The sequence below is a fragment of the Blennius ocellaris genome (assembly GCF_963422515.1).
Source record: "Blennius ocellaris genome assembly, chromosome: 24".
NCBI lineage: Eukaryota > Metazoa > Chordata > Actinopteri > Blenniiformes > Blenniidae > Blennius > Blennius ocellaris.
In genome coordinates, this window is record NC_137673.1 from 48,359 (window position 1) to 65,326 (window position 16,968).

Sequence of the window (16,968 nt, forward strand, 5' to 3'; positions counted from 1 at the left end):
TTTATTGTCTTTGTTCTCATGATTTTACAAATATGATCATTCTGCAATTCAACTTTAAACTGTGCAACACAATGGTATTCTGGACGTTCTGAGGGACGTCTGTGAATCCTGCAGACCCAGGGTCAAGAGCGGGCCTGTGTCTGCAGGATTCACACAGTTGTTCAGCAGTGACAGCTCTTTGGATGAGGCCGGTGCCTGCTCAGAGCCACAGGGTTTTGGACACCAGCACAGAGAAGAACAATGGCATGCAAGACTCACATACAGACCCACTGGTTCGAGGCTTTTTTTCATAGAAAATAAAGATTCTGACATAAGTACAAGCACTGAGCCATCGCAAACACCCACAGCCAAGCGTATGAAACTGTACGGTGGACTAACGACACCTCTTTTTTTTTCTTTTTTTTTTTAAGTATCGGGCTTGCGATGGTTTAAACCATTTCAACACAACAGCTGGCTTCTTTTTCATATTCAGCAAGTCCCAAATTGAGGACATAATACAGCTCACATTTATATTATTTCTTCTTCTACACCTTTTTACTACAAATGTATGTGCTTTTGATTTGAAAGACTTCAAAAAACCTGAAAAAGTAAAGATTTGGAGTTGGAGAACCCCACTCTGGCCAATTTATTGCAAATGAAGTGATGACCTCTGAACAGCAACACACACTTCAATATGGCACAAGCGTCTTGGAAAGGAGCTACTGTCAATGCATGGTCTTGAGTGGGTGAGAATGAAAAACCAAACCACAGCAAAATATTAAGACATAAACCATGAGAAGAGCAGGAATCCCCTCAGTGAAACATGCAGTCTGCCACTCTGCTTGGGAGGAAAAGCAAGGCGAGCCAGACTTCAAGCTGCAGCCAGGCTGTCCACTGGAAAGCTGCTCCTCTTTCCTTCCACTGGGAGAAGGTGGAGTTACCGTGTGCTTTGACTGAGCCTTGGCCCCTCCTGCTCAGGAAGCCCCCCACTGGTCCTGTCCACCAATAAATAGTGTTTAAAGTAAAGAGCTGAGAAGAAGCACAGACTACGTAGTGGAACACCAAGCTGTCCGGTGGTGCTCTGTTCATGGACAAGGATGGACTGGGTCCTGGAGCTGGTCCTGGAGCTGGTCCTGCTGGCCCCGCCCGGCTCAGTCGGCGTAGTGCATGATGGACTCCACGTAGTTCCCGGGGAAGAGGCCGGTGGTGCCGTTCATCACGCCCTCGTACCAGCCGTCGTCATTCTTCTTGATCACGTAGATGATGGCTCCCTCCTGGAATGACAGCTCGTCCTCTTTGTCGCGGGCGTAGTCGTAGATGGCCACCACTGAGACGGACAAACGGCAAACACACTGAGTGGGCGGAGCTTGTTGTCTTCACCTTGAACTTCAATCAAGCAATCAATCAATGAATGAGTCTGTAGGACTTTACTTCTACTGAGGAATGTCGGTTCATATGAGCTCATGCCACATTATGTGATGGTGGAAGAGTGAAAGTTATTCATGTTTACACACAATGTGATGGTAGAATAGTGAGTTATTCATGTTTACACACAATGTGATGGTAGAATAGTGAAAGTTATTCATGTTTACACACAATGTGATGGTAGAATAGTGAGTTATTCATGTTTACACACAATGTGATGGTAGAATAGTGAAAGTTATTCATGTTTACACACAATGTGATGGTAGAATAGTGAGTTATTCATGTTTACACACAATGTGATGGTAGAATAGTGAGTTATTCATGTTTACACACAATGTGATGGTAGAATAGTGAGTTATTAATGTTTACACACAATGTGATGGTAGAATAGTGAAAGTTATTCATGTTTACACACAATGTGATGGTAGAATAGTGAGTTATTCATGTTTACACACAATGTGATGGTGGAATAGTGAAAGTTATTCATGTTTACACACAATGTGATGGTAGAATAGTGAGTTATTCATGTTTACACACAATGTGATGGTAGAATAGTGAGTTATTCATGTTTACACACAATGTGATGGTAGAATAGTGAGTTATTCATGTTTACACACAATGTGATGGTAGAATAGTGAAAGTTATTCATGTTTACACACAATGTGATGGTAGAATAGAGAGTTATTCATGTTTACACACAATGTGATGGTAGAATAGTGAAAGTTATTCACGTTTACACATCAGTGACTTTATACATGGCGTTTTTCACAATGATGTGTTGGTCTGGTAGCTGACCTTTCTCCATGTAGCTGCGCGGAGCCCAGGGGGGGTCCTCCTCGGCGTACGGGTCGCTGTACTCCACCACAGCAGACTCTTCCTCATCCTCCTCGTCCTCGTAGTCCTCGGGAGGTGGGGGAGGAGGCGTGGGCTCCTCCAATAATGGCTCTTCTGCTGGCGGAGGCGGAGGGGGCACGTCTGAGACTGGAAGACGGAGGCAGCGAATTAGGGGGTGAACACTGGACATGCAGTAGGGAAGCACCAATCCACATTTGGCCACTTCCGTTCTGATCCCGACACCTGAATGTGGAAATGTGATGATACCAATACTCTTCCCATACCACAGCTTTTAGCTTCAATATTATTATTATTATTCTCATTCTAGTACATTTTACATGAGGCAGTAATAAACAGTCTCCACAGTAAAGTTATGAATGTTTACATGTTTTCTCTCTACAGACGACTTGAGGTCAGTAGAAGGTGAGAAAAGGAAGCAGTTCATGTGGACAATGTGGGTCTCTAATAAACTAGTTCTATCTTTAAACCATGTGGACAATGTGGGTCTCTAATAAACTAGTTCTATCTTTAAACCATGTGGACAATGTGGGTCTCTAATAAACTAGTTCTATAAACCATGTGGACAATGTGAGGGTCTGAGTGACATCATGGTCTCTAATAAACTAGTTCTATAAACCATGTGGACAATGTGAGGGTCTGAGTGACATCATGGTCTCTAATAAACTAGTTCTATAAACCATGTGGACAATGTGAGGGTCTGAGTGACATCATGGTCTCTAATAAACTAGTTCTATAAACCATGTGGACAATGTGAGGGTCTGAGTGACGTCATGGTCTCTAATAAACTAGTTCTATAAACCATGTGGACAATGTGAGGGTCTGAGTGACGTCATGGTCTCTAATAAACTAGTTCTATAAACCATGTGGACAATGTGGGGGTCTGAGTGACGTCATGGTCTCTAATAAACTAGTTCTATAAACCATGTGGACAATGTGAGGGTCTGAGTGACGTCATGGTCTCTAATAAACTAGTTCTATAAACCATGTGGACAATGTGGGGGTCTGAGTGACGTCATGGTCTCTAATAAACTAGTTCTATAAACCATGTGGACAATGTGAGGGTCTGAGTGACGTCATGGTCTCTAATAAACTAGTTCTATAAACCATGTGGACAATGTGGGGGTCTGAGTGACGTCATGGTCTCTAATAAACTAGTTCTATAAACCATGTGGACAATGTGAGGGTCTGAGTGACGTCATGGTCTCTAATAAACTAGTTCTATAAACCATGTGGACAATGTGAGGGTCTGAGTGACGTCATGGTCTCTAATAAACTAGTTCTATAAACCATGTGGACAATGTGAGGGTCTGAGTGACGTCATGGTCTCTAATAAACTAGCTCTATGTTTAAAACCTCACTACCACTGTATTAATCAGGAGAAATTCTCCATCAAGCAGCAGCAGAATGTTTCAGCTCTCAGCAGCTCCGCCCACTGGGACTATTTTAGTGAGTTTAGCGTGGAGGAGGACGCAGCTTCACGGAGGTGTAAATCTCCTGCTGACAGCCTGGGGGCGCTGCTGCTCACCGTTCTGATGTCAGAGCTTCTCCTGGAGAGCTGCAGGTTTAAAACGCTGACGTCTGGCGGCAGAGCGCCACCTGCTGGACAAGGCTTTGTAAACACTGCCGCTGCTTTGTGGTGTTTTGAGCACAAAATATGTCCAAACAGCGACATGTCATGAAAAGTTGAACAGCACAGTCCTGCTACGCTAGCCTGCCAGCTGGCCGCAAACTGTGGAATGGACTTCCTGACTCATTATTCTGTGTCTCATTGAGAACCGCCTCCGATCAGGAAATCCATTCCACATTTTGCAGCCAGCAGGGAATAGCCTTAAGCACAGGCGTGGTTCACGGATCCCACATCTCCGTAGGTTGGGTCCAGGAATTCCGTCGGAATGGAACCCGATACCGATACTGCAGATCGGCCCCATCGCCAACATGCAGTGATGCAGACGGTCAACAGTGAATATGAAGTGATCCACCTTCAGTCATGCAGCTCAAACACTTACTGGTCTCCTGAACTCGAGCCACAAATCCCATCAGAGGCAGCTGAGGAGTGATCTGCATGGAGGGGGGAGGGGGGGCGAGGGGGCCTGCTGTCAATGCAATACACATCAGGTGGAGGAGGACAAGGAAGAGGGGAAAGAGGAAGAGGAGGTGTGAACAACATCGGAGACTTGCAGAGCAGTAACAGCAACACGTTATATTGTAGGCACACAACAAAAGCTGCAACTTCTTTCTGGACAAATTGTGAAAAGTGTTTGTGAAAAACTAGAAATGAAGTAGGAAGAGGAAGATAGTCATTTAGAAAACAAGCACCACACTGGGGGAAACCGTGGCGCAGCATCCTGTGATGTTGTGATAACCACATCACTTCCTGCTGGAGGGTCAGACTTCTCTCTGTCTCCAGTCTGCTCTGTTCTCTCCACCTTCTCTATGTTATGATGGGAACCTTTCAGGGTGTCATTTGATCCAGGGTGACCTGACATGTTCACAACTGGATTGTAGACGGTACCTGGGTTCTGGATGAAGTGTGGCCCCCCGTTGAGCTGGCTCTGGTTGACTGGCACACTGGGCTGCCCGGTGACGGAGGACGGGCGGCGGTACGGCAGGGAGCCACCCACTGGGACATTCTGCTGCTGCTGCTGCTGCTGCTGCACTGGCCGGTTCATGCTGTAGAACTGAGGTGCACCTGCCAGGATGCCACAGCAGGGGGCAGCAGAGACAAACTGTTGACAAACAGGCTGTTTGGCAAAAGTCCCATGTTAGAAGTAAAAAATGAACTCGGGGCTCGTCCATGGTAGGGAACAGGGTGAGGACCGGGTGAGGACAGGGTGAGGGAACATTACAGGGTCACTGCCACGGCTGCACAGCCACAACTGTTCATTTCACCACACAACTCATGAGCAGGCATGGGTGAGGACTAGGTGAGGACCGGGTGAGGACCGGGTGAGGAACAGGATGAGGACCGGGTGAGGACCGGGTGAGGGACAGCATGAGGACATGATGAGGACCGGGTGACAACAGGATGAGGACAGGATGAGGACCGGGTGAGGACTGGATGAGAACTGGATGAGGGACAGGGTGAGGGACTGGGTGAGGACTGGATGAGGACTGGATGAGGACAGGGTGAGGACCCGGTGATGGTGATGGGGGGTGATTATGGAGGGTGATGGTGGGTGATGGGGGGTGATTATGGAGGGTGATGGTGGGTGATGGGGGGTGATGGTGGGGGTGATGGTGGGTGATGGAGGATTATGGGGGGTGATGGGGCTTATGGAGGGTTATGGGGGGTGATGGAGGGTGATGGTGGGTGATGGAGGGTGATGGTGGGTGATGGAGGGTGATGGTGGGTGATGGAGGGTGATGGAGGCTGATGGGGGGGGGGGGGTCTCCTCTCCCACTAGGTCACTCACCTTGTGCAAGGTTGCCATAAGCAGCAGGGCCTGTGCCAGTGGGGGCCGCGGAGGCAGGGAGCTGGGGAGGGGGTGGGGGGACAGGTGGGATCTCTACAGGGAGGTTAGGGGCCTGTGTGGGGCCATCGAGGACACAGGGAGGGGGCCCAGGGGTGGTGGCAGTGTTGGGTGGAGGTTTGGATGGGTTGGAGGAGACAGTAGCAGAACCTGGGGCCAGAAGGGGGGTGAAAGAAGGAAGGAGAGAGAGAAGGGAGGTGGGGAGGGGTGAGGAGGGGCGCTGCAGTCCTGTTAGTACGTCTCAACCAGGTGCACAGGTAACAAGCAGGTTACCTGGGAAGGCAGTGGGCAGGGCCGGGGTCGGCACGGCGATGGGAACGCCCACACTGCCACTGCCACTGTTTTCTCTGCTGCTGCTTCGACTGCTGCTGGGGTGGCTGCCTCCACTGCTGCCACTGCTGCGGGGGGGGGGGGGGCAGAGCAGGACCACACACACAGACACACACACAGACACACAGACAGACAGACGCACCAGTGTTGAAGGGGACAATGAAAAAGAAGAAAAGACGTAGTTCCTGAACAGGCTCTGCAGACTGAAGTGTGTTCTGCAGCAGCACTGATGTCATACTACAGTCATACTGAAAGGACTCATGTCTCAGTGAGGACAGTCCAATCAGGAGGACAGGCAGCTGAATGTCTGGACAAAAGTGACGGATCAACCACACAGGACAGACGTGAGAGCCATGTAGAAGCAGGAAGCATTGAGACACATGAGGAGGAAAATGAGCTGTGGAGGAAGTTGGAACTTATCCCATCTGTGCCCCCCCCCCCTGCAGTCCAGCAAGAAAGTGTGTGGGGACGGGGGTGTTCCATACCCTGACAGGGACTGGAGGGAGGACAGGGAAGAAAAGCTTCCTATGACGAGTCAGTTCAGAGAAAAAAGACCCAGACAAAGGCAAAAGAGCTGCAGGTCGGGGTGGGGGGGGGGCTGGTTTAGGAGTGTAGAAAGGCATGCTGGGAAAGTGGGAAGGGGGTACCTGTACGTGCGGTTCCTCTGATTAACAGATGCAGTGCGTGCAGGGCTCTGCTGGGGGGGCGCCATGCTGCGCATCGGGCTTGAGACGTAGTCGTTAGGGACAACGGGCGGACGCACCGGCTCGAGGGTCCTATAGGGGGAGTGGCGCCTGTGGGGGTGGGGGGAGGGGTGTTGTGGGGGGGGGCATCCACAGAGAGGTGTGAGGGGAGGGGAGGACAGCAACAAACAAATGCAAACTTAAAAAATGGGGTATGATGTAGGGGTTGGTTGAGGGGTCTCGGAGGAAGGGCGGAGCCAAAACTAAAAGAGGCGGAGCCACAAGTAAATGCAAGATACTTTCACAAGATGTAAAGTGAACCTTGACTATGTCTGAATTGTCCCTACTATCTCCTTATCAGTCCACTATCACTTCACCCCCTGGATAATGTCACAGGGTGAAGGAAAGGAGTTCGGAGGCTTCCTATACGGGTTAGGAGGCTTCCTAAAGGAGTTAGGAAAGGTGTTGTGAGGCTTCCTAAAGGGGTTAAGGGAAGGTGTTAGGAGGCTTCCGAAAGGGGTGAAGGGAAGGTGTTAGGAGGCTTCCTAAAGGGGTTAAGGGAAGGTGTTAGGAGGCTTCCTAAAGGAGTTAGGAAAGGTGTTGTGAGGCTTCCTAAAGGAGTTACGTGATCTGCTCCTTTTTGTGACATTGTGATTTTCCATAAACGATTCTGATGAGCAGGTCCCTTTAAATGTAGCCACCGCAAGGAATTGTGGGGCAGCAGGAGCTGGTCTCCTTTGCTCAAGGAAGCATCAGTGTTTCCTAGGCGAAAGGAGGCTCTAAAGGAAGCATCAGTGTTTCCTAGGCTAAAGGGGCTCTTAAGGAAGCAACGAGCCTCCTTTCCGTTGCTCATTGAGAATTCAGACAGTCGTTATCACGGCCTGTACACAAAACACTTGGGGGGGGTTAAGGAGAAGTCATGGATAAGAAGATCGGAGGGACTATTGAGACGCAGCCCTTGATTGACTCTTCAGGAAAAACATGTCTCCTGTTCATTCCCCTCACATCCAGTTCATTACAGTCATTCTCATCCCAGTCGTCTGCATCACATGAGATCTCAGCTGCTACAGTTGCAGTGTGTGTTGCGATATAAAAGTGAGCAGCATGCACAGCGGGGTGTTGCCATGGTGACAGCATGCTGCTGTCAGGACATGGGGCAGCCAGGAGTGGACGAGCTGGGTCAAAAACACACAACTCAATGAAAAGTGATGTGCTGCAGCACCATGGAGGGTTTGGAGCTGTGGTGGATCACACACACACACACACACACACACACACACACACACACACACACACACACACACACACACACACACACACACACACACACACACACACACACACACACACACACACACACACACACACACACACACACACACACACACACACACACACACACACACACACACCTTCTGCGACACTATCCAGCCTACAAACTTGTGAGTGAGTGAGTGTAGCCACACAAATGCAAACACTTACACACACACACAGTTCCTGTGGAGGAAGCAGTCAGACACAAAACTCCCAACACCTCCAGAGAAGCAGCTCAGTGAACATGTGGCTTCCTGTCAGTGAGCGCTGGATTGACTTCTGGAGGCCCTCCTCACCAAATCCTCACTTTAGTCATCTTCAGCACTTCTAAAGTCCACACTGGAAGTTGTTTTTCTATCCATCATGGTAGCTTCAAAGTTCATGTTGGTGTAAACCACAACTTTTCTGTCAAGGCCCTGGGGGGGGCTTTCAGAAAGTGTGGAAACCCTCAAATCTGGGAAACCATGACGAAGTTCTCTATTCCAGAAAAAGCTGAAATAAACTCTGAGTCAGTCGCCATGGCAACAAAGTGAACAGAACACCTCCCAGTTTGCCTGATGGAGGGACAGCTACATACCCGAGGGTCCCTTTTCCCGACATGGGTGGACTGGGGGGCTTCTGTGTGGGGGGGTTGGTCCGAGGTGGTCCTCCTGCTCCTCCAGCCTTCATGGTCTGAGCGCTGGCCTGGGATCAGGTGCAGGGATGGAGAGAAGCATGAGAGGAAGCACACATGGACTTGTGGTCAGAACCAGCGACAGCGCCATGAAGGAGCCACTGCAGCCTCACCTTCAATCTTACCTTAAACCTTTGCAACCACTAGAGTTGGTAAGTAATCAGTGAGGCAGCAGGAAGGAGACAAGAGGAGAAAGAGTGGTTAGTGGATGAACAGAGAGAGGATCTCAAGGCCAGTCCATGATGTGCTCACTGCTCCTTCACTAACCCAGTCCAGCTGGGGGACATGAGGAAGCTGCTCTGCCATAGTGTGGAGAACTTTTCTTCCTGGAATTCAAACTACGCGCCGTCCAGCCGTCATTTGGATGGTCAGTTTTCAGAAATATGCATAATATCCATCACTATTTGTTACCATCTAACTTTGCCTGAATTCATCTTTGTTCACCAAAACTAAAACAGCAAATGACAAATTATTGGTTTGTGTGCACAACACACCACTGACTCCTGGTTTTGTATTACGCCCAGTAACGAGCAACGTGATTGGTCAATTGAAACCATGTGGTCTCTATGTTTTGAAAGGCGGCCTCTCATTGGTTTCTAATTCTCCTACTCATCCCGTGCAGTCAACTGTTCTAACAATTCCTGCCTAAAACCAAGATTGAAGGTGACAGAAAAGCCTTCTGATCAGAACTGGGAGTACAGGGTCATTCCAAGGAAACATTGAGCTATGAACCCACCTGTGTAAATGTGGCGGACACATTTCAAAGAACGAACTCCATGAGTGCTTGAAAGGGTTAGCGTGGGAGGGGTTGTGCTGATTCAGCTCCAGGACCTTCACTTCCCCTAAAGACAGACCTGTTCTTGTTCACATTGGTCACCTTTCTATCCTTTCCACAAGTGTCAGCTGATGTCTTTGACTCTACATGCAGAAGAAATCCAGGTGCTGATGTCACTTCTCCACACCATGATGTCACAGGAAGCAGCTGACATCACAAGCTGGTGGTGAGCTGAACCTCCTTGCTCTCACACATGACACTGTGTGCTCCACATTCTTAGTACTGCTGCGTTCTACATGTTCCTTTACTGAAACGTTACTGCTGAGTCATCAACTCCATGACCAAAACAACTGACTTATTATTAATGACAGTCATGGATAGAACTTATTATCATTATTAGTGATATAGAACAGAGGATAGAACAGTGATTATTAGTGATATAGAGCAGAAAATAGAACAGTGATTGTTAGTGATATAGAACAGAGGATAAAACAGTGATTACCGTATTTTCCACCCTATAAGGCACCTAAATACCTCAAATTTTCTCAAAAGCTGCCAGTGCGCCTTATAGCCCGGTGTGCCTTATATATGGAAGAATTGCTCTACTCCAGACTGCTATTTGACAGCTGAACAACCAGAAGCTTTTATTTTGACAACTCTAACTTTGCAACCGGATCCTCAGAGCGGACGACACTCCACACAACCCATTCATCACTCATGGTTGCACACCAACATTCTAACAAACCAAAATAAACTAGATGAAATAATGACTCCCTAAACTGGGGAACAAAAACACAGCATAAACACAATCAACACAACACCAAGCCCAACAACAACCCACAATAACCTCCAACAACACAAAACATGAATTCCCATCATGCCTTGCATCCTGAGCTCCTCAGTGCAGCCGATAGCTGCAATGAATTATGGGAGTTTCTGTTCGTGGTGTTTTAAATGCAATTATTGGGGATTATATTTGGTCTGTGGTGTCGGTAATAATTGTGTTGTGTTTTTGTTTTTGTTGCTTAGTTCATGTAGATTAGTTTATTACCGGTAGTTGTAAGTTGTCAACCAGCAGTGAAGAAGGTTTTGTGTGTAGTGTCCTCCTGGCACAGGCTGCAGGTAGGACTATCAAAATAAAGTGCGTGCACCTCTCTGGGTGTTAGAATCAGTGGAAAATGTAACCTAATGGCTTTGAGCTATAAAGGTTGCTGACCACTGGTCTGTTCCGTGCGCCTTGTATATGAACAAAGTTGTAAATTATGTCAATCAATGGAGGTGTGCCTTATAATCCGGTGCCTTATAGTGCGGAAAATACGGTATTAGTGATATAGAGCAGAAGATAGAACAGTGATTGTTAGTGATATAGAGCAGTAGATAGAACAGTGACTGGGCAGTGGGTTCCTCCAGTGAACGTCTGCTGCCACAGTGAACAGTGGTCACCTTGACCCCGTGGCCCATGTCGTCCAGCAGGCTGTAGTCGATGGGCTTGCGGATGTAGCGCACGGGCCTCTCGGGGTTGGCCGGGGCGATGATCTTGTGTGTGCGGGAGGTGTTTTTGTTGGTGGTGAGGATGCCGATTTCCCGCCGAGCTACCTTCTCTTTGTGGATGTCCACAGTCTGTGGACAAGGAGCACAGGAGGACACACTGATACTTCCTGTTCAGCTGGGACTTCCTGAGGCTGGACACGTCGTCTGTAAAGGCTAGTACTTCTCTCAAGTCAAGCTGGCACTACTTTGCCTCAGGAAGTCTTCCACTGGCCCACTCTGGCTGCATGACTGTGTTCTCTGGGGGCCTTTCCACCACAAAGAACCAGGTAGGAGTTCAGAGACACTGAGTCGGCATTCTGAAATCGAGAGCGAACACGGCGCCCCGGAGTGTTTGTAGAGAACAAACATAAGAATGTGTGAGTAGCAGAAAAGTCCCTCTCTGGAGCTGGTGTCTCTGGAAGGGTGCAGCTGCAGAGTTCCAGCGCCGCCCCGTCAGCTGCGTCACGTATAGAATATACAAGCAGTTTTACACTCTGCTTTTTGACACCATCATCATTGTAACCAACTTCCCTTCCAGGTCTTGTATGGCGTTATGACCACAGGCTGAGGTCTGCATGAGGCACCAGGGGGCGCTCCGCTACTTTCTACCACACAATGTCTTTATAATGAAGCCAGACTTTTGCTTCATCAGCAACTACTAAACAAACTACATACTACTGTAAACGAAAGCTGGATTTTTTTAGCCATAAAAGGAGCCTTTTAATGGCTTCATGTGAAAGAAAACTTTAATCAGTGTATATACGTAGGTTGCCCTGGAAACAGCTGTACAGCTGCGTTCTGTCATTTTACACCTCCATTGCTCCTGATGCTGAAGCTTTTGATTCAGACACGTCCAGAAATACAGTGAAAGGAGCAGAAATTCACTATGTAATGCCCAAATGTTGACAAATAAGTCCCAAGCTCATTCACGCATTCTTACTAGTTTTCCTCTATGGGCTCACCGGGCCTCCAAACTAAAGCAAGACGGATGTGAAAAAACAAGAATGGAGCAACCAGGGGATACAGTTTTTTTCACTTTGGTTCTTTGGTCTGCATCTGAGGTTCAGGCCCGACTACAGTGAGCGACCCAGACCAAACCCACGTATATAGCCCATCTCCTCGTCCATGCATGTGTGCTGCCAGTGCCACGTTGGTGAAATCAGTGACGTACAACGTCTTGTAGGGACGCAATGATATGGCTCTCATTTGGCTCCATTGACATTGGAAAAGCAGCCGGTTCTTTGGCGGTGCTCATTTAAGAAGTGACCCTGAACTGGCTCCCAGTTCTTTCTGGAGGAAAGGCCTTACCTCTGAACACTGCAGCCTCCGGTCCAGTGTCATAGTCTGGCTGCTACTGTATCTGTAGAGACTGTGAGCACTGAAATCACAGAGCTCCCTCCTGGGATCACCGTCCCTTCAATCCTTTCTGTGCTCACCAGCAGAAAGTCAAGCAGTAACAGATGTAGTGACCCCTGCTCTGACTGTGGACATCAGACACTTATTTCATGGAATGAATACATGAGAGCACGTTGAAGCCAGAAAGCTCCTGCTCCCCGAGTGCAGTGGATTCAGGTCGCTTTGCAAACTGAGGGAAATTGTTCATGTTTTCTGTTCAGCATCAGCTCTACAGATACAACAAGAAAACTATTCTACATTCATTCACACTACTGTGCTAAAAAGAACTTTAGAAAGACAAGTTTGATTGGTGAGAGCTCCAGAGTCTGTACAAGCTTTCAGCTTTCCACATACCCTTGTATTTCAACATAATTCTATTCCTCAGCGTTTTTTACATTTACACAGAAATCAGCAACCAGTCTCCACCAACGATGATTCGTGAAAACTCCACCCACAGTGGAGATTTAGAAAAACTCTGTCTGTTTGCATCTAAAGGGAGGTAGGCAGCGATTGACCACCCAGTTCAAAACATTGTTTTTTTCTATCATGGCTTCCTGCTTCTCATTACACTGGCCTGCTCACAGCAGCTCTGAATCTGGTGTACATGAGAGGAGTATCCGCGTAAACATGGCCTTAGCAGCACTGAGACCCGTACAGGACTCGCAAAGTCAATTCAAACACTGATGGCCCACTGTGCTGCATCATCTTCACCAAGTCTGGTCCCTCCTACCTGTGAGATGTGGTTGATGGAGGACTCCATGCGGCGGAGCTGCGAGGCCTGGATGTCCAGCATCTGCAGCACGTTATTGGCCAGCGTGTTGATCAGGTAGGCCACACTGGCCAGGGACTGGGTGGTGTAATTCTTGGTCTCCTCCAGCGCCCTCTGCTTGTCTGGAGACTAGAGCAGCAAAACAAGGAATCAAACAGAAGGTGGGGGAGAGAGTTGCTTGTTGTGGTGAGAACGTGAAGCCGAGTGGGAGTGAACAAGCTCACCCTGACACATTCATGAGCATTGGATTCAACTACAGGATGGAATCGTTTTCAACATCAGTGGATGAAGCCAAACAAAGACTGAGCATGATAAGCACTTCATCCCAATAGATATTCTCCGTTTGTTTTCAGGAGAATCGTGATGCGACAGGCAGCAAAGCAGGACGGCCCAGGTTCAAGATCACAGCAGTCAATCACATGTGCAGCATAGTGCTCAATATTCTCCAGATAAAGCCTTCCGCTGCCTCAGTGGACAATGCTTGATTGGTCATGTCTCAATGGACAATGTCTCAGTGGACAACCAAACAACATCCTGTCAGACCTGATTAGTCCATTTCATCCTGCATGTCACCACCCTGAAAACCTCTAATCACATGTCTGCACTCACTATAACCCTCATTATTACCCTACAACCCTGACCCACACATTCACTATTACCCTACAACCCTGACCCACACATTCACTATTACCCTACAACCCTGACCCACACACTCACTATTACCCTACAACCCTACAACCCTGACCCACACATTCACTATTACCCTACAACCCTACAACCCTGACCCACACACTCACTATTACCCTACAACCCTACAACCCTGACCCACACACTCACTATTACCCTACAACCCTACAACCCTGACCCACACACTCACTATTACCCTACAACCCTGACCCACACATTCACTATTACCCTACAACCCTGACCCACACATTCACTATTACCCTACAACCCTGACCCACACATTCACTATTACCCTACAACCCTGACCCACACACTCACTATTACCCTACAACCCTGACCCACACATTCACTATTACCCTACAACCCTGGCCCACACATTCACTATTACCCTACAACCCTACAACCCTGACCCACACACTCACTATTACCCTACAACCCTGACCCACACATTCACTATTACCCTACAACCCTGACCCACACACTCACTATTACCGTATTTTCCGCCCTATAAGGCGCACCTAAATACCTCAAATTTTCTCCAAAGCTGCCAGTGCGCCTTATCACCCGGTGCGCCTTATATATGGAAGAATTGTGCTACTTGAGACTGCTATTTGCCAGCTGAACACCCAGTAGCTTTTATTTTGACAACTCTAACTTCGCTACCGAAGCTTCAGAGCGGACGACACTCCACACAACACATTCATCACTCATGGTTGCACACCAACATTCTAACAAACCAAAATAAACTAGATGAAATAATGACTCCCTAAACTGGGGAACAAAAACACAGCATAAACACAATCAACACACACACAAGCCCAACAAAAACCCACAATAACCTCCAACAACACAAAATTTGTCACTGCAAGGCATGATGGGACATCCTGAGCTCCTCAGTGCAGCCGATAGAAACTCCCATAATTCATTGCAGCTGTTTGTGGTGTTTTAAATGCAATTATTGGGGGTTATATTTGGTTTGTGGTGTCGGTAATAATTGTGTTGTGTTGTGTTTTTGTTGCTTACTTCACGTAGTTTAGTTTATTATCATTATTATTACTGGTAGTTGTAAGTTGTCAACCAGCAGTGAAGAAGGTTTTGTGTGTAGTGTCCTCCTGGCATAGGCTGCAGGTAGGACTATCAAAATAAGGCATGTGCACCTCTCTGGGTGTTAGAATCAGTGGAAAATGTAACTTAATGGCTTTGAGCTGTCAAGGTTGCCGACCACTGGTCTATTCCATGCGCCTTATAGGGCGGTGCGCCTTATATATGAACAAAGTTGTAAATTATGTCAATTAATGTAGGTGCACCTTATAGTCCGGTGCGCCTTATAGGCAGAAAATACGGTACCCTACAACCCTGATCCACACACTCACTATTACCCTACAACCCTGACCCACACACTCACTATTACCCTACAACCCTGACCCACACACTCACTATTACCCTACAACCCTGACCCACACACTCACTATTACCCTACAACCCTGACCCACACACTCACTATTACCCTGCAACCCTACAACCCTGACCCACACACTCACTATTACCCTGCAACCCTACAACCCTGACCCACACACTCACTATTACCCTGCAACCCTACAACCCTGACCCACACACTCACTATTACCCTACAACCCTGACCCACACACTCACTATTACCCTACAACCCTGACCCACACATTCACTATTATCCTACAACCCTGACCCACACACTCACTATTACCCTACAACCCTGACCCACACACTCACTATTACCCTACAACCCTGACCCACACACTCACTATTACCCTGCAACCCTACAACCCTGACCCACACACTCACTATTACCCTACAACCCTGACCCACACACTCACTATTACCCTACAACCCTACAACCCTGACCCACACACTCACTATTACCCTGCAACCCTACAACCCTGACCCACACACTCACTATTACCCTGCAACCCTACAACCCTGACCCACACACTCACTATTACCCTACAACCCTGACCCACACACTCACTATTACCCTGCAACCCTACAACCCTGACCCACACACTCACTATTACCCTGCAACCCTACAACAACCCTGACCCACACACTCACTATTACCCTACAACCCTGACCCACACACTCACTATTACCCTACAACCCTACAACCCTGACCCACACACTCACTATTACCCTACAACCCTGACCTACACACGAAGTGCATAGAGATGCACAGTCCCTCAGAAATGATCGTCTGGTGCGTTTGAAAAACCATAAATCTTCAGACGTTTGTTTCCAGCCCCCCCCCCCCCCCCCCCCAACCCACACACACACACACACAACACACACACACACACACACACACACACACCACACACACACACACACACACACACACACACACATCAAGCTGAACCTCCGACTACTGTTCGCCGGGCTCGGGGTACAGACTGAGCCTGGGGGGGGGGGGGGGGGGGGGGGTTCAGGTCCAGCTCCACGGTCCAGGTTTGGTTTCTGGTACCGAGCAGCTAACCGGCTAACGAGCGTCCTTTCGTGGATGTACAAACACACAAGGAGCGCTGACACGGATGAACACCACGAGGAGCTGATGTTTTAAAGAGCAGGTCCAGGTTCGGTTCGGTTCAGACACATCCAGATCCAGATCCAGGTCCAGGTCCAGGTCCAGGGTTTAGACTTGTTGTTGCTTTAGCCTCAGCTAGCTCGCTTGCTGTGCTGCACTACATTAGCATGAGCTAGCCTCGCAGCCGCCGTGCTGCAAACACACAATGCTCACAGAAGTCGTCTTTCGCAGCCTACCTGGACATAGTTACTCTCGCAGTACTCCGCGACTCTTTCCAAGTTGGTGAAGCTGTCCAGCAGCGCGCTGCGCCCCGCCGGGATCTCCTCCTCCAGTAGCATTTGAAGCTCCGCCATTTTCACATCTTTAACGCAGTGTTGCTCAGTGTGTGCTCAGTGGCGCCACTGGTGGCCGGCTGTGGTACTGCAGGAGTGTGTTCAGTGGCGCTACTGGTGGCCGGCTGTAGTACTGCAGGAGTGTTCAGTGGCGCCCCCGCGGCCGGCTGTGGTACTGCAGGAGTCATGAGAAGGCT

General features: G+C 48.5%; 1 protein-coding gene across 4 annotated transcripts; it reads right to left on the bottom strand.

Annotated features, from left to right (window-relative positions):
• Positions 1–11: 11 nt before the first annotated feature.
• LOC308147516 (abl interactor 2-like) lies at positions 12–16,815 on the bottom strand. 4 transcript variants are annotated; one of them, XM_080519722.1, is made up of 11 exons: positions 16,676–16,815; positions 13,160–13,327; positions 10,948–11,124; positions 8,634–8,740; positions 6,707–6,853; positions 6,003–6,127; positions 5,673–5,879; positions 4,772–4,948; positions 4,266–4,352; positions 2,200–2,385; positions 12–1,306 (listed from the first exon to the last, which is right to left on the bottom strand). In XM_080519722.1, exons 1-11 carry the CDS (start codon positions 16,790–16,792, stop codon positions 1,131–1,133), a joined length of 1,674 nt encoding a protein of 557 aa, XP_080375848.1. In that variant the 5' UTR covers positions 16,793–16,815; the 3' UTR covers positions 12–1,130. The 4 variants fall into 4 exon arrangements, with proteins under 4 accessions (XP_080375848.1, XP_080375849.1, XP_080375850.1 ...); XM_080519723.1 differs by lacking the exon at positions 6,707–6,853; XM_080519724.1 differs by lacking the exon at positions 5,673–5,879.
• Between the last annotated feature and the right edge of the window lie 153 nt (positions 16,816–16,968).

What these genes read in the sequence shown, in the direction of transcription:
- LOC308147516 (XM_080519722.1), bottom strand. Translation starts at nt 16,792, where the DNA reads ATGGCGGAGCTTCAAATGCTACTGGAGGAGGAGATCCCGGCGGGGCGC. An exon ending in TCGGGAAAAGGGACCCTCGG is followed by an intron (nt 6,854 to 8,633) that starts GTATGTAGCTGT and finishes CCACCCCCACAG; the next exon opens with GCGCCACTCCCCCTATAGGA. An exon ending in GCGCAGCTACATGGAGAAAG is followed by an intron (nt 1,307 to 2,199) that starts GTCAGCTACCAG and finishes TGTCCGTCTCAG; the next exon opens with TGGTGGCCATCTACGACTAC.